Source organism: Giraffa tippelskirchi, chromosome 9, assembly GCF_054371585.1.
Source record: "Giraffa tippelskirchi isolate mGirTip1 chromosome 9, T2T-mGirTip1v1.2.pri, whole genome shotgun sequence".
NCBI classification, from domain to species: Eukaryota; Metazoa; Chordata; class Mammalia; order Artiodactyla; family Giraffidae; genus Giraffa; species Giraffa tippelskirchi.
Window position 1 is genome coordinate 108,447,124 of NC_137283.1, and position 23,768 is coordinate 108,470,891.

Below are 23,768 nucleotides of genomic sequence, written 5' to 3' on the forward strand. Positions count from 1 at the left end.
CTAGAGCCCCACCCGCCCCAGGCTGTCCTCTGCTTAACTCCTAAGCCACACCTGGCACCTCATCATGTAGTGCCCGGAATGGTTACTTTTTCACACATATTGAATTCCCAATATACTGAGAGCAGAGCAAAGCCTTCAAATCAAACCACTTACGGACCATCTCATTATCTCAAGAGCACTGTCTTACATGTGGTATTCACCCATGAGAAGTGCACATGCCAGCAGGGACACATTTTCTCTATGTCCCAAGTAGCCTGCAAAGTTGAAACAGGAGAGGCACACAATAATTGCTGGCTGGATAAATGAATGACGTCCTCCTGAAACAGCCCTCTCTCCGCTCTCCCAGTTCAAACACTTACCACTCTTTTAAGCCTTACAGCTTCCATGAAGTATTTCAAACCTACATCTGCTAAAAGTTAATTTCTGCTGAATCCAAGCAGAACCTACTGCTTGTGGGACAAGACCTAGACCTTTAATGATCCCCTTCTGGAGGGAGGATGGCTTCCTAGATTCAGTTTCTAAAACTCACATTTCTTGTAAGATGAAACTTCCTAAGGATCAATACAAGGCACAGTTTTAACATCCAAATAATTTAATTTTTATAATAATAAAATTTTAAATAGTAAGCTTTTAATAAAGAATTTACCTTCTCCCACCCTACTACATCCACTCTGAAGTCCAGCTCCCTGAATTAAGAGTCATGCTGGTCTAGCTCTCAAATTGCTGTCACTGCTAAAGAGATTCACCATTTAGAAACAAAAGGGAACTGCAGTCCAGGAGGAAATCTTAGACCCATAAACCATGACCTGAACATCACACTGTTTATGTTTGCTGGGTGTGGGCCCATCCTGTGTGACTCTTCACCGCATTCACTGGCCAGAGGGGGTGGGGGGACAAGTGGGAGCATGCAGCTATCCCGCTGGGCTGGGATGCTGCGTCTCCCTTGGGGCCAGGGGCAAGTTTAGCTGCAATGCTCCAGCACAGCTAAGGGTTCGGCCACTGAGCAACGAACAGTAGGGTCTCCAAAGGCTTCTTTTCCTGCTTTAGCTATGCAGGATTTTGAAGACAATCTAAATTTTCCAAAAGTGACTCTGAAACTGAAAGCACAAAATCAGCTATTTTAGTTCCACAAATAGTCCAAACCCCTCATTCACCTATAAGACACGACCAGGACATGTGGGTAACACAGATGGTAGCCAAGCAGCAGCACCCATACCAGTTCAGCAGAGGAAGGAAGTGAAGAAGGAACCCAAAGGAGGGTCTCCAGGGTGGCTCCAAGATGGACAAGAGGCAAAGGCCCATCCATCCTGAGGGCAGCAGTCCGGTGGAAGGACAGACCCAGGAGTGAGGTGGATCCACACAGTGGGCGGCCTGGGAGGTCCTCCTTTCCCCTGACCAGCACTGTAGTGGTATGTGCCGGGAGCTCCCCGTCTTGGTGCCCCACCCAGAGAGCAGGACAGCCAGAGATGACCAGGGCTGGGCGGGAGTGCATTCTGGCTGCAGGGCCACCATCACCTAAGGGACACCTTCTAACACATCTGTCAGTCACACCACACTGTTTGATTACTTAAAGGTATGTTGGGCTCCACTGCTTTCCAATCATTTCTGAACATACAATTGACTAATGGAAGTTACAATTAATTACAGTGGCATGAACACAAATAGAGGCCCAGTGGAAATTAAAAGTTTAACCTCAGAACTTCTGGCCTCTTCGTGGTCATTAATTTCCATTAAGGAGTCAAACTGAACACTCTACACAGACATGAATACTTAAAAAATGTCATGGTCCAGACTAGTTTCATCAGAGAGAAAGAGAGGAGAGAGGAAAGGGGAGAGGGAAGGGGAGGGAAGGAGACAGACAGAGGGACACAGAGAGAGAACATACTGTGGATCAAACCAAGACTGGCAGTTAAAGTTTTATCCTTAGAAACACTGGAATTATCCTCTGAGGGCTTCATGACTAAGTATTTCTCGTCCTTTAATAAATGCATATCATAGATTTTAGCAAAAAAGAGGTTGCTTTAAAAAAAGCAGAAAATCTGGAATTACAGACTAGGGTTCACATCTGTTACTGGGAAGAGAACAAAACAAAACACATGCAACCTTGTGGCAGCAGCTCTCCCAGTGGAGTGTTTCAGCTCCAGGCTTGGTCCTGCTTCTCTGGGAGGAAAGCTCCTAGAGAAGAACAGCCTGCTTTCTCTGGGTTTTCACTGATCTTAGATTTGGGAGATCTTAATGATACGTCTGACCATATTTCCTGAACCCCAAACTGGGTCACGTTAGCCAGTATGGGGATAAATCACCAGCTCTTGGGAAGGTGGGGCCCACAGCCAGACCCCTGACAGCATCATGCCATTTACTGTGTAGTGATCTTTCTCCTTCCAAGAAGTCCTAGGAGAGCTGGACCAGCTCTTTATTTCTCTATGTGGCTGAGGTGGCCCGGCATGGCGGGGGGAAGGTCAGATTTCCAGGCTCCCACCTGACAGGAAGGGGCTCTACTCTGAGGAAGTGGAGAAGGGGAGGGTGAGGCTCTCCCCCAGCACAGAGTAGATATGACAGGCCCCCTAAGGAAAGAAAGCAGAAGCCAGACAGCTAGGATTTCTCAGGCAATCCTTTAAAGATGCTAATGGAACACTTTGGGTACCATATACAAAACCTCTCTAATCTATCTGTGGCAGAAGGCCCTTCACTAGAGAAAAACATAGCCTTTGTTGGGGACCCCCAAATTGGCAAGTAGAACTTCTAGGGAACATCAAAGGTTTCATACAACAGCAAATTGCTGCACCTTTTTAATGAAAAGAAACCTGATAGATTCTAGTTTACTGAGGAAAGTAACTGCTCTTTGTGCCTACAGCCTTAAGACTGGCTTTGGAGTTTCCTTAATTTTGCATTAACCTCTGGAGCCATTTTAAGTAACAATAAACATCAAGTAACTTTTTAAAATGTTGCCAAAGGATATCAGGTCATCTCACAGGTAGTCCTTACAAGAGCGTCTGTGGAGTAGGTTTCCATTTTAGCCCCATTTTACAGACAAGCAAGCTGAGACTCAGAGAAATGGAGTGACTTGACTCGATGACACATAGCCATGAAAATGACAGCCTTCTGCTACAGATTCACAGGTTCTCTGTTGTTCCACACAGACATCATTTAACGTGGGATGGGCTGCAGGGGAGGCTTTTAAAATCTGCAGCTTGCCTCAGAGCAGAGCCCTAGGGACAGCGAGCTTGGAGCGGGTGGCTGGCTCACATCCAACTGTGATGATGAACCAATTCTAGAAATCAAACATAAAAGCAAGTATCCTGCAGGGCTTTCAACAGGAACCAGCATCTGGATTTAGTCTGAACTCTGCCCGATCAGCACGGAGCCTATGTTTTTATCCCCCGGCCAAAGACAGGTGAAATAGACCATATGATAATGGAACAGGACATCTGAAAGCAGGATTGTCCTAGAAAACCAAACATGCAAGGGTGCCACTGCCCAATGGGGCCTTTGCTCCAGTCTCGCATGAAAAGCATTCTTCCTTCATGACAATGGTCACCACCACCACTGCCCCACATCCCCAGCCAAGGATGATGCCTTGAGGGGAGACCCTACTTCACCTTCCGCCCCACATCCCCAGCCAAGGATGATGCCTTGAGGGGAGACCCTACTTCACCTTCCTCTCTCCACTGTGCCTAGCGTACTGCACATACTCTATGAATGAATTCTGTTTAATGAACAGATTTGAGCACCTCCACTAACATGTAGCCTACCATTTTGCCAGGCAGATAGCTCATTCAAGAGCAGAACCCACTCTGTGGCTGAGAAAAGCTTGATATGTGACAAGGTCGAACAAAAAGCTCCAGAAAGAATCAAGAGGGAAAAAAAGTAAAGAATCACCGATGGCTGATTCATGCTGATGCTTGACAGAAAACAACAAAATTCTGTAAAGCAATTATCCTTCAATTAAAAAATAAATACATTAAAAAAAAAGGTAAAGAATCCCCAGTTCTCAAAAGGTTGCTGACCTCTTTCAGGATTTCTTTAGGGGTTTCCTTAGGACGCTGGTCCTATGGTTTCTAGGAGAAGAAGGATTTAATTCAAGACGTTAAATAAACTTAGGAAACAACGAAATCTGATCCTAGAAAGTTTATAACATGTATTAAACTTCTAAGGCTCTGAGAAGTCCTACAGGAAACAACTCTATTTCATTTTATTTCACACGGCATTCCTCAAACATTTGGTCACAGGATCTATTTTCTGCTTAATAACCATGAATATCCTGAGGATCTAGTATTCTGTGAAACATTTTGAGAAACACCGATCCATGGGACTTCTAAATACTTGAAGTGTCCTGAGTTCACAATACAAGAGGTGTGTCCCAACCACCCCCCTCCTCCCATCTCTATACAGAAAGGTACGTCTCTGAGAAGCAGGCCCCTGGGGGAAGACTCCACTCATAGGAAACAACATTTATAAGATGTTGAATACTGAGCATTATGAACACTCTGAAAAGAAGCACTTAATGGGAACTTTAAAGTGTATAAGAAGTTTCAGGAGTAATTCTGGTGATTTTTACTCCACTTCCTCTATCTTCCGCACAAGCTCTGTGGCCAGAAGAGACCTTCCAAAAGCCATATATACATGCTACTGATTGAAGGGCCAGGCTCACTCAGGCTCTGTCCCATGCTCAGCAGGCTAGTCAGAGGTGAGCAAAGCTGCCCTGAAAACCCAACACGCCCAGAAGAGCAGCCTTAGTGCTGGTGTCACTGCTTTCCAGGGAAAAGGGTATGTGCAAGGAGTATATCAGCCTCTGCACAGAAAACCTCTTTCCAGGACTCCGACAATTTTCTTTCCCTGTTGTCAACACTAGAAAGATCCAGACAGCCATTCTCTCCATGAATGACAGTTCAGACCTTGGGTGTTTTAAAAAGTAAGAACAAAGACGCTTGCAGATGCATAATTCTTGAGGCTGGCACACCAAAGACTAGACAACAATTCAGAAGTGTGAGTAACAGAGTATGTTCTCCATGTAATACGTACCACATGTTACATTCCCTAATGGAAATATCGATAGCAAGAAAAAACATCACATAAGTAGCCCTATAATATTGCCTGTATTTGGTTAGAATTAGTCCTACCACCCAACATGAATATTTAAAGACATAATGGAATCGCAGCACTTAAACATTAGTCCAATAAGTGTCAAAGACTTGCTCCTTTAGAGAAGTAGCCTAAATTTAAATTCTAAATGACCTCCAACACTGGAACCTGCTGTTTTCCACACTGTTATACCACTGTTTCTTTACAGTTCCATATCATCACTTACCGTTTACTGGGGCCATTTCACAGAGAGAATGTTAGGTTTCAGGTTCAAAATTATACATCCTCTGCACCCTTAACATTCTATGATTCTGCTAAAAAATACAGCTAGTGAGCGTAACAAAAAAGACGCAGACTGACAAATACAGAGAACAAACTAGTGGTTATTGGTGGGGAGAAGAAAGCAGGTAGGGGCCAGATAGAGGTAGGGGATTTAGAAGTACAAACTATCAGGTATAAAATAAGCTACAAGGACATTTTGTACAACATGGAGAATATAGCCAGTATTTTATAATAACCATAAATGGAGTATAACCTTTAAAAATCATGAGTCACTATATTGTACACCTGTTATATAATAATGTACAGCAACTAAACTTCAATTAAAAAAACAATCTTCTTGGTTAAACAAACAAAAAACAGCTCTCTGATTCTGTCCTCTTTTGACAGAAGAGAAATCTGCTATTCTAAGAGTCATCAGTGATGTGGCCAGTTGGCAGAGACAGGAAGAGAACTACCTCTCTCTTCTCCATATGGGCTCTTCCTGGTTAGTATTTTCCAGTCCTTATCATTAAGTTGTTTAAAATGCAACTAAATATGAGGCTGCTCCCTAGTGGGGTCTCCAAATGCCAAAAGATGTAGATGAACGAAAGAGCATGTGAATTTAGGCATCTTTTGACATCAAAACTACAGTGAAACTGAAGCTGCTTTCCCATTGAGAACAGACACATGACAATCTCAGGAGGGCTTACTGGAAGCTTCACCTTGCAACCAGCAAACTGGCTCACAGACATGCGTGCTGCCAGTCTGTAAGTATATGCGCCAAGCTCCACCAGTGCCTGAGAGAAGAAAGTGCCCTTCACACCCCAGTAGCTGGCACTCATAAAAAGGTACAATTATTTTTTCCTTTTCCAGACAGATCCCTAGGTCAAAGGATTTCACACATGGTCTAAAATGAATGATATGTGTGAAACATCCAGCCCTCCAGAGAAGCATCTCACCACAGCTCTCCAGCAAGACTGTCTGTCAACCAGACAGACCTGCTCCATTAACTCCAGAACCAGACAGCGCCCACTCGGGGTCATGTGTCCTTCAGTTAGCAAGGCAGGGAGAGAGTCCAGAGAAATACCACAACTACTGGCTTAAAAAAAAAAATCAAACCAAGAAAGTCATTATAGAACAAGTCTTGGGAAGCTGAGGGGTGCTTAATTTTGGAGACGTGGGTTCTGAGATTATACTCTGAGGCCTGTTTTGTCAATTCAAGAGCATCTTCAATAAAGTGACAGCAACAAGTTAAATGTAAAAGTAAAGAATACATGTCAGGCCACACGTGACCCTGGCTATTTAGAGGAGCAAATCATTCCAAAGCAAGATGGAAATTCTAAAACCCTGAAACCAGACTCATAGCCCCTCACTGTATTCAGTATATTTCTTCTCTTGCTCTGGTCATGCTGAGCTGGTTTACTTTCAGGAAAATTTACTTTCAGGTGACTAGGTTTTTTTTTTACTGAAGAAGCTATAGTCTCAAAAAAGCTTCCCCCAAAATGTTTTGAGAAAAAGATGACTAATGGCCCTAAGATTCTAATATAATAATAATAAAATGTGTAATCTTAAAAGTAGTTATTATTAAGAATGCTTTAAATATATTTTTAAAACTTAAGTATTTAAATCTCCCTTATTTTTATATAATCTTTCAGAATTACACACACACACGCACACACACACACACAAAACGGTCTGCTATTCAATCAAAAGGAAAACATACACTTGAAACATCGGGAAAAAATTGCTACCACATTTTCTTCTCTTACTCTTTTCAGTGAACTAGAAAGTGGACTCCTTACAACCAAACCAAAATTAAAACCTACTTGAGTCTTTAGAAGCCACAATCACATTCCTCTTCTTAAAGGAAGACAAACTATCCTTCTAAAAGCCAAATATCTAAATTTCTCGAGGCAAGTCTCCACCAGTCTGAGCTCTGGCAGCATGAAAGTGTGCCACCCTACTTAGCTTCTGTTGCAGTCTTTTTACCATCTCAAGGGCTATTAAATGACTGGAAACAGATGTCTGAGTGCCATTAGGGGCCTGCTTCTGCCTGGGAAAGTGGAGAAGCTGAGCATCCCAACACTCTGGACATTCCCCTTTCCACAACTACCCATGAGCTGGATGAGTTCACCATTAGAAGGCTCCTGTGATCCTGCACCAGGGCAGAGGGTTAAACAAGGCTCAGTTTTTTATGGCTTTGAATCTCATTTCTCTTTCACACCACTTAAAGAAGAGTGTAAGTAGCTTGCTGATATTACAAAAAAAAAAAAGGAACTGAGACATGGAACAGAGCCGCTACACATGGGAGCATGAGGGTACAAACCTGTTACAGTAGAAGAGCCCAGTGCTCTTTCTACTACTTGAAGAGGAGAACACGGGGGCAAACTTGTGTATTACCTGCTACTCTGGCTCCACTTCAGAGTGCTTTCCATTTTTATTATCTAGTCATGATGATGGTAAGAATGATGATGTTTCTAGCCATTCCAGAAACAGAAATTCTGGGTTTAGCTGTGTGACCCTGGGCAGACCACTTAACCTCTCTGGGCTTCCTGCTTACTCATCTGTCAGCTAGTGTGTATACCTAGTTACACCAAACATAGCCCACTGCAGATTTACAAAGCACTTTCACCCCCTTCAGTATATTAGATTCTTGCAGTAACCCCATGAAGTAACAGTGGCTATTATCCTCATTTTATAAAACTGGAAACCAAAGCTCAGAGGCTAAGTGACACACTCTAGTTAGCAGCCAGAAAGCAGAAGAAATGGAACTGAGCCCTCGACTTCTGATTCTAATCAAATGCTTTTCTTGCCATATCATGTTGTGTCTTTTTGGTTCCAAGAGAATTAAAATGCCACAACTTAAAAAAAAAAATCTGTCACCATTCACAAATCATGTCACTATTTGGAACCTGACATCATTTATACATTGGGAAAAAGAAGCACATGAGTAAATGCTCCCTTCACATAAGAGCTTCTGTTTTCAATTTAATTCTTTTGCTTTTTAAAACTGCTTAGATGCTGAATGCCAATAAAGATGCTTAGTACTACCAGTGAAAAATCGAACAGATGTTGCTTCTGGTGCAAAGAGTCTAGAAAACATAGTCTACAGTTAAATTAGAAGCACCTAAAAATTGTTACTTTGTTGGGAAAAAAAAGACATAGAAACCATCGAAGATGGACCATGGCAGTGCTGGACCAGAAGGGTCTAAGAAAGTCCTGTGGCAGGGTCCTGAACCATGATGTTTGTGTGGCCTAAGGGTCCTTTCCTCCCTGCCCTTCTATCCTCATCCATCTATCCAGTAGGGGGATCTGTGTCACAGGTCAGCGAGGGTGACTGGATACAAAGAAAAATGAAACCTCTGAGTGTGTATGTTGGTTTTACTGGCAGTAAAAGTCCTGAGCTGTCAGCAAATTGTGGAAAGGGGCACCTGACAGCCCTATTTGTTTTGCAGGTACAACTCGGAATGAACTGGCTGGGAGCCAGGTTACTCTGCACCATGTAAATAAAAGCCGGTGTCCCCCACCACCCGCTCTGTTAATACTATGCACTGACCTGCTCTGCCCACTTCCCCTTTCCTCAGTGAGCCTTCAGCCTGGCACCCAGCTCTGAGATGAGGCCTGCTTAGCACCAGTGAAGCTCCCCACGTTCAAACCAACAACGTTCTGTGTGGAGATGAGGGAATCAAAGTTAAAATCCAACCCATCAGCATCCATGAGTTCGCTACGGATAATGGACTCCATGTCACATTCCAAGCTCCCATTGAACATGTCCAGGTCCAAGTCGCTGGGGAACTTCTCGTGGCCCATGACTGGAAGGTTCGCACTGGTTGAGTACAAGGAGCCTGAGAGAGAGTCCGAGAGGGTTTGCATAGACTGGCTGACAGGAGACTGCTGCTGGTGTTTGGCTGACCCGAGGCTGCTGGAGTCGCTCAAGCCCATGTTGCTGACGGAATTCGACAAGGCACGGCTGCCACCGAGAGCACCCTGGGTTTGGTGCTGGTGGTGGAGCAAGTTCTGATTGACCAAACTCCCCTGGTTAGGCTGGGCGGCAAAGGACATCATTGGATCACTGCGAAGCATCACGTTCCGGCGGGAGTTCTGGGCGGACACAGCGGTGCTGGCCTGAGACATCAAGGGGTCCGACTGGGTCATCATGACATCGCTGTGGCTGAGTGAGTCCGACGTGAGCAGGTCCTGGAGTGTCTGGTTGCCGTAGTGCGACATGGAAGAGAAGGTGGCTGGCTTGTTCTCTTGGATGGTCTGCATGGGAGACTGGCGCAGGGAGTTCAGAGACGAGGGACCAAATACCGTGCTGCTGAAGGAGCTGGTGGGGGAGCCCAGGCCGGAGCCCTTGGTGGTATATGGGAAGCTGGAGCTGCGCTGCATGAGCCCCCCGGGGGGCGATGGCTGGGATGCAGGGAGCGCGATATTGTCCAGCAGGTCGTCCATGAGGTTCTCGGCCAGCCCGTCGTTCAGATTCATGGTGCCTGCCATGTCGGTCAGCCGGGGCAGCTCCACGGTGCACGGCTTGCTGATGGAGGGCGACAGGCTGGCCGAGCTGCTGCAGAGCATGGGGGACAGCGGTGCGTCATCGTCCTGGACGTCGTCCAGCTCCGTGCTCGCCAGGATGGGTGACAGGCGGCCGCTGACAGTGCTGGCGTTGGAATTGGTGCGCGAGCGGAAGTCGGTCCACGCATCCAGCTCATCGCTGCTGCGAGATGTGGGGCTGCCGGGCCACTTGGAGAACTGCGAGGGACTGTCGTCTGCAGACTCGGGGGCGGTCTGCAGGGCTGCCTTCTTCTTGGCGGCACGGCCGCGGCTCTTGGTGTACTTGTTGCTGTTGTCCATGGAGACAGCTCGCCGCCGGGGCGCCTTGCCACTCTTTCCGCCGTCGGGGTTGATGATCCACCACGAGCTCTTGCCGGTCCCCTCATTCTGGACCCGCATGAACCGGCTGTGCAGGGACAGGTTGTGCCGGATAGAGTTCTGCAGAGAGAGAAGGGACAATGCAGATGAGCCGCAATGGTCCAACTGAGCACCCAGGAGAAACAGTTACTAATCTGACGCAATTTTTAAAGCAGCCTCAATTTCAGAGGCTTTAAAAAAAAGACATTTGCATGAGTCTCCTTGGCTTGGGATTAAACGACAATATTGTAAATGGCATTTTCATAGTCAGGGTGTGGGAGATGGTTTCATATTCAGGAGATGCGGGGGACTGTAGGACTTCACTGACATTGTTTTTCTTAAATCTCCAAGTTTTGTTGTTCTTTCTGTGATTGTACTTCCTACTCTGAAGTTTACACTTACAGTGTATTACCACATCATCTCCCCCTGCATTTTGCGACAAAATTCCCTGGCTCTCTGAGGGTGATTCATCACCTACAGGGTTATTTTGTTCCATTTTGGTCCCTTCCTCCTCTAGTACAAAGGCAGCATCTACCTTTTCTGAGCGGCTTCTATTCAGAACTGGTGTGAATTTTTACCTATCTTTTCTCTGACTCCATCTCCTCCTGCCACAATTGCACACCTGTCTCACAGGCATAAGAAAAAAATGGTAGAGTAAGATTTGTTGAGTTGACAGAAGAAGTAAGGCAAGTCTCCCATTCAGAAAAATTCCAGTTAATTTATGCAGACACTCCCTCCTCAAGGCAATGTGATCTGAGCACAGTAACTTCCTTCCAAAGAGCACAGTATGGAAAGGGGAGGTGGGGGAAAGTAACTTTACAGTGAAGAAACTTGACAGCTGAGCCCAGTGATCAAGGTCAACATCAAAGGGCAAAGTCAGGTTGATAATGTGCACTCCAAACAACGTGATGAAAACGGCACCCTCCCCTGTGGCCTTCCTTCCAAAACCCATCACCTCATTCTAACCGTGAGAAAAAGAGCAGACAGGTCCCAAATAAGGAACATTTAAAAATGCTTGTCCAGTTCTCCTCAAAACTGTCAGACGCACAGGGAGCCGGAGCCTAAGAGAAACATGCTGACTAAACACAACGTGGAATCCTGGATGGGATGCTGGAACAGAAAAAGCAAAGTATAAGGCAAAAACTAAGGAAATCGGAATAAAGCGCAGATCTCAGTTAATGCTAATAATGTATCAACATTGGTTTATCAGTTGGGACAAGTGTACCAAACTGATATCGGATGTTAATAACAACAGGGGAAACTTGATGTGGCTAGCCAACATCAAGAACTTTCTGTGCCAGTCTGGTAACTTCTCTGCAAATCTAAAACCATTCTATATTAAAAGGTTTATTCTTAAAAAAGGAAAGATGAGTGCAAAATATCCTCAAAACCCTAACAATTACCCCCATCTTGCAAGAATCCTCCTCCTGATTTAGGGAAGCCCAGTTAACAGAGATGACCCAGATCCAGCCCTGTCTCTATCACTGACCAACAATGAGACCTGAGCAAATCATTTAGTCCATTATCAACAACTTCAGTTCTGCATCTTCATTACAGCCATACCATCTGAACCATCCCTCTCTGATAGGGATGACATAAGGATGATACATGATAATATACTTCAAAAGCCAGTCACGCTACTAAGTCAGGGTGTTCTTACTGCCATTATAAAACACAGAGTACATGATGGACAGAGCTTATCGTCTGGGGAGGTCTCCTATTCTGTAAAATACCCCGTGTGCTGTGAAAGAGAGGAGCTGATGATGGCATCTGCCACATCTGGAACAGCACCTGCAGGTCAGAAGAGTTTTTCTTTGCAAGTTAAAGACAAAAGACATTGCCTGCTGCTGTCTATTAAATGTAAACCATCCTAAAAGTTACCGTAGTTAAAAAAAAAAACTGGCAATCACCAACTGTATTTATGTAGAAGATACAAATACATGTGTTCTACCAGAATGTTTTTAAAACACAGAAACTCAGTGGGATTTCACCATACATAAATAACCCAAAATACTCAGAGTGTTTCTGTGTATATGTTCCCATGCAAGGAAGTCCGACAGCTCTGGCTGGGCAATGAGCATCAGCAACCATGGGTCATAGCTCAGCATTTCTATGACAGGCGTAAAGACACGATTGAGAGGACATGCTGAGTATCCGATGAGCCAAATGGTGCCCAGGAGACTATATATCCAGCTTCCCTTTCACTCTTATGGTTTTTAAAGAATAATGGCATCTCTACTCATGGTTCAGAAATTACATTTCTTTAAAAAGTAAAACACTTTCTCCATAAAGATATGAAGCATGCTCTTAAAACTCACTCCACAGGGTTCAAAAAGCAGGCAAGTACAAGGTGATTCTATTACTGAGTACCCAGGAGACTAGATACATGAACCACAAACTTAAACTCAAGCTTCTTGTTGGGGAAAAAATATGGAGGTCCTGAAGCTCTGTGGGGGCAGTGTGGACACTGATTGAACCACCCCTCCCGTGGCCAGCCGCCACTGCTCCAGATTTTGGAAAGAGTTCATTCATACCAACATCCAGCAATAACAATGACCAGTTATCAATATCCAGTTATCCACCCTTTAAAAAGCATTTGTGGACAATTTTTAAAATGTATTTTTAGTTTCACCAATTCCAAACCAAGCAGAAAAGAAAATGAAATCCTTTAGGGACCTCCAAAATGTCCTATATGGATGGTCATCTATTCTACAACTCTACCCCTAACGATGTATGTGTGTAATTTTGTAAAATTATAAGCTACCATTGGTTAGAATTTGGAGAGAGAAGTTAAGCTTCTGTAGGGCCTTGTGGTAAAGGGGCTGGAACACCCTCACAGAGGACAGAACTGAGGACTGTCAGACCCAGGCCCTAACTGCCAGGATGAGGAATGGAGCCTGACTGACTACAGGAGTCAGCTCCTGGGCCAGCGCTTTTAGACTCCTCATCTCTAATCTTTGTAACAAACCACAAAGTCGATGCCCTCATCATATATATGAAGCCTCAGACTGAGAGAGATTAAACAACTTATAGAAGGTCACACAGCTTTAAACCAAAACTTGTTTTTCCAACTCCACTCCAATGCTTTCTCCCAACCTTTCCCAGATCTGTCATCAAAGTATACAGAAGTCATCATTTAACTTCTCTGAGCTAACATCTAAAGAAAGACATTTAAGAAAGACAAAGGATACAACGGCATAACCTTATGACTATAATTTTGTGAAATAGTTAAGAGTAATAATTTAGTAGGTCTTTCCTAAAAATGTTTTTAAAACAAAGTCTTTACAAAGAGTAATCCTATAGCCTGCATTTGCATTTCTTTACTAAGGTGGCCATCATAGCATTCATCCTGAAGAGAGGGCAGTGGTTACCATACAAACCCATATAAACTACACTTAGATTCTGAACCCAAATCCAATTTATTAAATGGGTGATCAGCTTCAGTGTCAAATCTTAGTTCAACTCTTGCTTTAGAGGTTACTAATGACAGAATACATTCCCTAAGGCATATCACCTACGCACACTCAGACAGGATTTTCCAGTTTTATTACTAAGACAATGCAAACAAAAACTATGTCACAATCATCCTCATGGTCCCTAGCCTTCCCTTTATAAAATCCATAATCTGAAGTGGTGGGGGCACATTGACAAAGACCCATCAGTATGGTCCCCTCTGTCCATTTCTAGCTCAAATGCCCCTCACTCTAACAAGGTCAGATATCAGAAATGTAGTCTGCTTTTTTGCCTCACAGGTCATGATTCTAATCACCAGGTTCTCTGACTAAGTTTTGGTGAAACAGGAAAAAGTAAACATATAAACGCCAGAGAACGCATCAGAATTGCAGTGTTTCCCCAACACCTTCCCTGATAATGGAAGTTAATGGTGATATGATTTCTGTAAGATTTCAAACTGCCCCTCCCTCACCTCAAACCCAGGAATGAAGAAGTGGAATTTATAAAAAGAAACAAGCCAATTATAAAATCCTCTTATAATGTGTAGTTTAGGTTCTGTAAAGATCTCTTCAGTTGGGGGCTCTAAATTAAATTTCCAATGTATTTTGTGCATTTTAAACTATAAAACTGCTGTTAAAAATATTCTATACTTTTCCACGAATTCATCTATCATACTAAATAGTCTAAATTTGTAGGATATAACATTAGTTTGAGGATTGGGAGCTGACAGAGAAGGAGGAATGGTTTGATAGGACTAGAAAGATTTTTCTAGTCACATCTAAATACACATCTTGGAAAATATTGTGAGGTCTTTAAGGCTAAGATGATAAGGTAAATATTTCCAACCAGGACTCCCGCTGCTAGATCTCAGGCCATTCTGTCATCACATTTGTTTACTAGAGGAGCCAATAAATTACTATAACCCTAACCCAAAACCGTGTGAACAGTTCTGGTTATTTAAATCCATTACTAAAAAATTTTTCTTCCCTAGTGACTCAGACAGTAAAGAATCTGCCTGCAATGCAGGAGACCCAAGTTCAATGGGGAAGCCCCCTGGAGAAGGTAACGGCAGCCCACTGCAGTATTCTTGCCTGGAGAATTCCATGGACAGAGGAGCCTGGCGGGCTACAGTCTATGGAGTCACAGAGAGTTGGACACAAATGAGTGACTAACACACAACACAACTAAGAAATTCAGAGATTGATGAATTACAGTAAACTAAACATTTCTAGGAAGAAACTTTTGTCCAGGACAAAAATGCCAGTGTTTCCCAACCTACTTCCCAAACAGGGCCCAAAGATATAGAAAACAACTGTAGCACAAGTTGTCTGAAGACAAAGCAGAGATTAAGAATACCCTTTGATTCATTTTTTATGTCAATCTTCTCTTTTACAAAACGATTTATATTGAAACAAGGCCTACTCTGGGGCAGAAAAAAAAATAGGTGTAGGTAATTAGTAGCAGAGCTGGCACACCTGTCCTGAGTGACTGCAGCTGCCATTGGTGGTCTAATCCTTCAAGGAGGAATGTGCAGGTGTGTGAAGGAGGAAGGTGTGCCGAGGGCACTCACATTTCACAGTCATGCTGACTGGCCGTGTAGTCCAGAGCCTAAGCCTCCCTTGGCTTGGCCCTCTTTGAAGAAATCAGCATAAAGATGACTATCCTCATCTGAATTTGGTCATTCTTGTTCTTGCTATAATGAAGACAGTGTTCTAATGCAAGACACGTTTATCCCTTATGCTAAAGTGCACAGCCACTACATTTATGCCAACTGGCTGTGAAGACAGATGGACCCCAAAGAGATTAGATTAGATCAGGTGTCACAGAGAAGCTGCCTAAAACAAGTAAGTATTCCACCAATATTTACGAAGTGGGTAATTCTCACATGCAGTTTTTTAAGGTGGCCAACGGAGGGAGGCAGGCTTCAATGTCAGCCAGGTCAGAGCTAGAATAGTGGCCAAGGCGTGTGTCCTGTGACTCTGGACAATTGAGCCAACTTCAGTTGCCCCTTTTATAAAATGGGAATAAAACCACCCTCTCTAACTCTAGGATCTTTGGGATGATTAAATGAAAGTATGCATGCAAGTTACTCATCCAGTGCCAAGCACAAAAGCAGCTCTCAACTGTCAAGATTCCACACACGGAAGCAGTGACATCACAAACGTTCACTTACTGTTTTCCGAGCATCATATACTTTAAACCAGAAGGTGAGAGGGCGGCTCCTTCCAAGAAAAGATTTCAAACTTGTAAAAGTATTTCAAAGTGCCATGCTGCTCAGGAGTAGCTGGTAATTTCCCAACTGCTGCTGCCCTGTGTCCGCTCCAACCCCTTCCAACCCATGTTTACCTTGTAAGACTGTCCACTAACCCAGACACCAGCTGCATGTGCTCCCCCTGGAACACAGAGAGGGTTTTGTCTGGAAGCAACATGTGGTATCAATTTATCTTTCTCAGCAAGGGCAACAAGGAATCCACTGACTTTAAAAATAAAAAGGGAGTTGTGTAATTTAACTCTTAAAGGCCTCTACCTTTCTCACTCACTCTCTATTTTTGGTTATCTCAAAATGAGTTATGGTTGTCAACTCCCAAGCCAGACCCACTGATGCCCACCAAGCAGACTGCAGGCAGTGCCCTGGTCCTCATGAGAGATTTCAGTGGGGATGATCTATAAAGGACTGCTTTTAAATCCAGTGCTCATCTACACTGCACACAGGACCAGCATTTCAAGTAGGTCTCCTTGCTTTGACTTGTTGTCACTGACAGTTCAGAATGGGACTGCCAAAGACCTGAATTCTAAAATATGTAACTGCTGAACAGTTGACAAAGGTCATGTTAAAAACCCAGTGGAGACCCAAGGAGCTGTATGCCATAGCAGAACAACGCAGAGACAGCTTCGGGAGAGATGCTGCCTTTGACTTTTGATGATAGGCTCTTTCAGAGGCAGTTCTCTGGATGATGCCCTGATTTCTCTTAGGTATCAGTTCTCCACCCTGGCTGCCTCTTCCAATCACCTGCAGAGGCCTTAAGCACTCAGTCGTAGAGACTGGTGTGAGTAAGGCTCGGGGATGCACAATTTGAAAGCTCCCCAGATTATCAGCTCAGAGCTGAGATTCCCTGGAATTTCCCCCTTACGTTTCTGCTGGCTGAGACTCTAAGCTAAAAATTCCTAGTCTCCCCAGGTCTGATGACACAGCACAGCAGATGTTCTTTAAGTCCAAGTTTCCACCATTTAGAAGATAAGGGTGAGAATCAGGCTCACAGATTAAAGTTGAGTTTATATGCAGAGAGTAAAACGGAGAGTTAGAACAATCTATCAGATCACTGGAGTCCAGATAGCTTTTTTCCTAAAAATAAATAAGGTGGGGTGAGGAGCAGAGAGGGAAGGGTCCTTGACCTTGCACTGCCTTACAGACGGTCATTCATCCTGCCCTATGCCACTTCTCCAGCCAACATGGATAAGCATGGACAGAAAAGGGGGCAAGAGGAGTTTCCCAAAGGTAGAAACTGATACAGGCCACAGAAGGGATGGGCTGGGACTGTAATTGATCCCTGTAATTCTCAGAACTCCCCCTGAATTAGCAATGTAACCTCACATAATCCCTTTTATAAGAGACTGTCCTTCAAATGAAATGCCAAAGATAGACTGCATAAAAATAACCACTGAAAAGGCCGTACCCCAATCCTGAGATACTTATTAGCTTCCACTGTTAAGAATACAGCAAAGTATTACTTAATGAACTCCCTTGAGATCCAAAGCACGTGATTTTAAGCAGATCATCTCAAGAACGTGAATAACAACCACACAGTTTCTCCTTCCTGGACTGTATGAAACACTACATCGCTGCACTTGGTGTGGAGACCGTGGGTGGAGGGAGGTGGGGAGTGGACGTTGCAAAGGGCCACGTAGTGCTACCATCTGGGGCAGAAGGGTGAGGGCTGGGCCTTCTTATTAGACATTAGACATTTAGCTGGCTTACCCTCTTCTGCTACATTTTATCGACTTTGGGGCTAATCTGTTCGAAAGCAAGTACACAAAGTATGACAGCATAAAACAGACTTGAATTCAGAGCCATTATTTCTGACTATATGGAATACCAACTATAATAGCCTTTCAGACACAGAAGAAAAATATTCACAAAAAGGATTGCATAATCAACCCTGATATGTAAGACAAGTTCCAGGCTAGTTCCACTCTTACTTTTGTCTAAAACACTAAAAGTTTAAGCCATTAAAAGACTTATTTTAAAAAGATGATGTTCTAAAATAAATATTGTCGGGAACTTGTCTGAAGGATTAAATTTCCAGCTAGAAACAAGATTTCCATTAAATCTGCTGACAATCCTCTACCCACAGAGATCTCCTTGGAAAACTAACATTTGTTTCAAGTTTTCAGGCAGTAAGCAGCAGTTTCTGGTTCCTCGTTTGGAGGAATAAAATAATAACAACCTGGTGATCAGTAAAATGAACCCATTTCTTACCCAAGACAAATGAGACACATGAAGCTTTCTTCATGTGGAAAGGAAGGGCTTGGGAGACAATCTGTTCTTCCCCCAATTGAACAAGAAATCCTAGATGGGAAGAAAGTTCTCTTAAACAGCTACTACGCTATTACAGGCAGTTTTGTTGGGTTTTCCAGTGTGGGTTTTCTTTTCATATTAATTTTTTTATTTTTTCATTTAGCGATTTTTTTCAAGCCCTTCCACAGCTGTTTCTGCTCTTGGAGGGCAAGAGGGAACATTCCATTCCTCCCAGCCAAACCTGCACTTCCGGCACACAGAGAACCCTGGCAGCCTTGCACCCTCTGCCCACACCCACTCCCCTCAGCAGCCTCCCCACCCCCAAACCCCTCCTGCTTCCAGCCCCATGTCCTCCTCCCCATCCCAGAGGAAGCAGCAACTATCGCATGCAGTCAACAGAAAGACAGTCTCCAGAAAGCAGGTTAAAGCTGCAGCATTTGGCCACCCCTGTCCTCCTGCTCCAGGTTTCTTCCTGATGTGACTGAATCCCTTCCCCTTCCCACAAGGGGCGCAGCAAACACATGCTACTTAAATTCCCCTCCCTGGTGGCTCAGACGGTAAAGAATTCACCTGCAATACAAGAGACCCAGGTTCAATCCCTGGGTTGGGAAGATCCCCTGGAGAAGGGAATGGCAACTCTCTCCAGAATTCTTGCCTGGAGAATCCCATGGATAGAGGAGCCTGGCAAGCTGCAGTCCATGGGGTCGCAAAGAGCTAGGCATGACTGAGCAACTAACACACACTTTAAGACCATGCAGGACAAGCCACACAAAGTCAATGCTTCAAAGGGTTAAAAACCATAACATAACAGAACATTCCTGAAACTGACTCTGCAAAGTAGAACGAAGTAGAACAGAAATAGCTTTGTTATTAACGAAATTTTCACTTAAGATTAAAAAAATAAAGCTGCAAGTTTTTTCAGTTTGAAAATGTATTGTGGGTGGAAATGGAGAGAATAAAAGGGCATTGGAAATACACATCCAGAATTCAGGAATACATCAGAGTCTAATCACTTTCATGGCATTATGTAAGTGATCATCAGGGCAGAAAGTTCAGTAAAAGGTAATACTGTGGAAAATGGAGGGCTGTGAAACTCATCTAGTAACAAGCAACTTTAACTTTACAGTGAAACAAACTGAAGACCAAAGAGATACAAGACATAGCTGAATTCAATCAGCTAGGAGGTGGCAGCCAAGCTGAGACAAACTCAGATCTCCTGGCCTCTAGGTGTTACAGTAATACCACCCAGAAACAGCATTAGTCCCAGTGTCTGGATTACCATGACAACTGAAAGGGTGAAGTGAAGTGTATAGAGCACAGAGGATGGATAAGATCTACCATCCGTCCATCCATTCAACTTCAGTCTGCCTTGCTTTACAACTTAGGGAATAGGTGTCTGTCTCCCCGAACACATACTGAACCCTTTACAACCAGATGCCATATGCCAGATGCCAATTTTATTACGCTTTATTGCCTAGCATGGTACTGACACATACCAGGTGCTCAAAAATATTTCTCTAACCAGTGAATTAGTGGGAAGGGGACAGCAGCCACAAAACAAGTCTGAATTATATGTTAAAATGAAATGTTATAAAAACATGAGACCAATAAATGATCCTCAATTTGAAAAATGGAAGGAAACTTCCATTGCAAAATGTGAAATAGCATCAAGGTTTTTCTAAAGTCAACAAGTCTCAGCCTTGAATATAAACTTCAATTATACAACCAAATTTCCCAAAACAAGATGATATAGTCTAGTAAGCAGGCTTAAATTTCTCTGTAATAATAATATAGAGATGGGCAGAAGGATGGTAAGTAGGCTATTCGGGGGAGCAAGGGTTCAGGAGAATGGTCTCAGGTCCATCCAGGGTGTAGATGTTTACCTATCTCTACCCGTCTTGGGGTGTTATGGACCCCCCATTACTTGGTAATGCAGCTGGTTGTCTCAGAGCACTAAGAGGCATCCTTGAAACCACAGATAACAGGTCTAGTTCTAAATCTTCCCCGAGCAAACACAGGGATAAGAAGAGGAATCCAAAATAGAGTCCACCTCACCTGCAATCTCAAGGTACTTAGTGTATTAGTGCCCACCCAAGCCAACACTCTGTGCTTCACAAACCTAATCTCACTTTATTTTCATGGAAAGTCTATCAGGAGGAAACTGAGGTGCAGAACAGTAACTGTCTATAGGCAGTGGGGCTGGAAATCAAGCCCAAGGCTAACTCCTACAGCAGAGCTCTAACCACTGCAGTGTGCGTCCCTCTCCAGTCCCTGAACTGACTAAGGAGAGAGACACCATTCCCAAGTGACCAAGGAGCTTTCAAGACTACACTAACCTGTGTCACTGAATTAAATGTTTTCAGCTCTAAGTGTCTGTACATGGTTCCTAGGATTATGAAAGGAGAGGAAAAGGTGGAAATCACTAGCCATAAAGCAAGTGTTGTTGGAACTGGATCATTTTTAGAAATGACCCTTTTTTCTCAGACACTCCCCAAAAGGAACACTATTGACATGTTCTGCCTTGACCTGGGATCACTACTTTTAGGGTATGACCAAACTGGATCACTGCCATAAACTTTTGAGTGTCCAGGCCTTCCTCTGTGCTATCACCTGTGACTGATTCAAGCCAGTTTACCTGGTTGTCCCTGGCAGGCCTATCCAGGCCCCCGAGAGCTGGCACCATTCTAAGGTCCTAAAGCCAGAGACATCAGGCAAATGTCAGCCCTACCCGGGACCTTGCTATTACAAGGCTTAATCTGAAACAGGGACTCAGCTCTATACTATTTAAAATATGTAATTAGTTTATTATTGAGCCAGAAATCATTAGCTTGCTTCCAAACTATATGAATTTTAAAATATGATGTCTTTTGCCTGCCAGCTGACAGCACGATCAGGTTGCTTCTGTTTAGCCTCAATCAAAAACTCTAGTAGAAAACTGCTTTAAGGCTTCATATGCATGCTATTTTATTATTTGTCTTCTGGCATCAAAATCTGCAGAAATAGAAATCACTGACAATGCAAGCACACTAAGAGGGTGGATGTGGAGGTGCTGAGTGGGTGAGTTCAACAGCTTGAGAGTTTGACATCTGACATCCAGGAAAACTGCCTTTCTCTTCCTAGGGTACAATCCCTCTCTTCACGTGGAATTCACCGCCTGTAGCATCACACATACAAACACTGACTGTTTCCAGCTCTTCAGATGGTCTGGTTCAGAAAAAATGGTCCTTTTCTGTCTTGTTATTTCAAGAGCAATGAATTTCTTTTTGGTAGCTCTGAAATATATGCCAATGTGTGGGCACAGTCACACAGCTACGCACAGGCCCACACCCTGGAAAGACTGGGAGGGGTGGAGGCACATTTTTTCAGCTAGGGCAGGAAAAAGTCGGGGCTGGTATTTATAAAACAGACATGTGTGTATGCATCTGGAAGCAGGCTCCCTTCCAAGTGTCAGTGTTAATTATTCTAATAGTCATCAAAAATCAAGGTGTTACTGCTGAAAGCAGAAAAAGTAAGCAAATGCTGCATAACCGAGTATCTCCTGCTGGCTACTGCAAACACAACCACTGACGGACTTTTTCTTTATGGGAATAAAGAGGACAGCAGTCAACCCTACAAAATGACTCAGGCCTGCACCCCCTCTATCCACTCCACACCCTGGTGAAATTCGGCTAATGAGGAGTCTCCTGAGGAACTGCTCCCTCTACCTGAGAGCCTCACCTGCAGGAGCAGCATGTCATAGTACTGGTTTTGCAAGACGACTTCTTGTTTAAAATCACAGGATGCAAAAGTGGCTGATGACCAATACGATGATGTTGCTAAATGCCGAATGAATCAACCATTTATTCCCAGACACTCCTGAGTGCCAATTACACACACAGATGAGCACTAGCCAGCTTGAAAGTCCACATGAATAATCAAATAAAGATAGGAAACGACACTTCCATTTGCTGAAGAACCAGGCATTCATTCCATTTCTTTTCCCCTGAAGAAAACACTGATTGAGTCATTTGTATACAAGTGCATTTTAATTTATAATCTAGGATGTTCTCAAATGTGCAAGCTAACCATTAGCACTACCCCTCAAATTATAATGAATGAAGCAGGTTGAATATGCATGGGATAAATCAGTTTCTCTGAAAACCATGACACGAATGCAGTATTTTAATACTAATACGTACTAGGCTGTCATCTCACATACATTGCTAGGTAAGCTTGAAAGCACTTAAGAAACTGGAAGCAACTAGCGTCAGTGGTGATACTAATCTATCACCCAAAGAGCAGGAGGGATAATATTAATTGGTAAGGACAGTCATACAAGGCACTAAGAGTCTATGGGACATAAGAGACACTACATGTGTGGTGGAGAGTTGGAGGTGAGACCACACCTCACTTAGCAGGCGTCACAGTGCTCCAGGGCTCCCTGGTTCCCACACGCTTGCTGTCAGTGATTCCAAAGCCACGCCTAAGGATGCAGGACCCTTAGCTTTACAACTACCTCCTCGGCTGAGTCTCATTTGGCAGGTCTGGTCCTTAGATTCTCTTCCCCAACTTCCTGGAGCTCATCACCTGGACTCACTGAACTTTCCAATTCTTTGCCCTTAGGTTTTTCATTTGCTAATAGGAAATGTGTGTGAGCTCATAGCACAACCAGGCCCTAGGTCTTTCCCTAAGACTTAACAAATCATCATACATACGGGGTCCACCGAAACCAATCCCTTTACGTCAAGACGGGAGGAAACACACCCAAGAACAGATATTGCTGAGCCATTCTTAGGTTCAAAGGCAGCTTCATGTAACACACTTCAGACTCTCTGAGGCATTACGTGGAATAATATCACCCTATATTACTTGTTTCTCCAGCAACATGTTCATCAGGTTCTTCCAAACTGCCATGACCTAGGGTCTCCCCAAGTAAAAACGATAGCCAAGTCCTGATGCTAATTTGTGGACAGAACAGGAAATCACATTAAGCTTCTCATAAGGTTAACAAATCCAAGTTGGGAGACAATTCTCTACAGGGTCTCTGCAGGTCTTGTAAGCAAAGTACAAACAGCCCTTAGTTCTAGACTATCATTCAAAGATGTCTTTATTTGCATAGTGAACAGCCTTGAAAGACAGCGATGGCATCACACTCCAGAGCAAAGGACAGATGTGCTGATTGCTCATCACCAAACATTTAGGATCCCCAAACTCAGGGCTCCTCTTCCATTAACCAAACCTGCTGCATGTACATGCATCAACCTGGACTCATCTGTGTCACTCATTCCCATGGGGTTTGGGAGCAAGGATGGAGCAATGGAAAATATGTGGCTGCTCATGCTGCTTGCTGGGCAACCAGTGAGTAATAAATTCTTTGCCTTTGACCCAGGAGTCTCATGTCCAGCAGGGTCAAATCTCAGATCCTCCCAGTTCCTGACAGTCGCTACTTTAGTTTATGAACTGCTGACATTTCCTTAACTGTACCAGATAAAACTGGGCAATTCATCTCTAGCTAACTTTCTTCTCTACTCCTATATAAATGAGAAGAAACACAGATAATGGGATGGAG

At 43.8% G+C, this 23,768-nt stretch overlaps 1 protein-coding gene across 9 annotated transcripts in view; it reads right to left on the reverse strand.

Annotated features, from left to right (window-relative positions):
• The window catches only part of FOXO3 (forkhead box O3), a 120,322-nt gene that overhangs the window by 9,124 nt on the left and 87,430 nt on the right, over window positions 1–23,768 (reverse strand). The window contains exons 1-2 of one of the 9 annotated variants that reach the window (XM_081526754.1): window positions 15,878–16,090; window positions 8,900–10,332 (exon numbers count right to left, since the gene is read on the reverse strand). The exons of 1 other annotated variant lie outside the window; for it this stretch is intronic. In XM_081526754.1, the coding sequence (XP_081382880.1) occupies window positions 8,935–10,293 (1,359 nt within the window). In that variant the 5' untranslated portion in view covers window positions 10,294–10,332; window positions 15,878–16,090 and the 3' untranslated portion in view covers window positions 8,900–8,934. Of the gene's footprint in view, window positions 1–8,895; window positions 10,333–15,179; window positions 15,811–15,877; window positions 16,091–23,768 lie in introns of those variants that run through there. 7 more of the 9 variants (XM_081526757.1, XM_081526752.1, XM_081526756.1 and 4 more) reach the window with 7 other exon arrangements.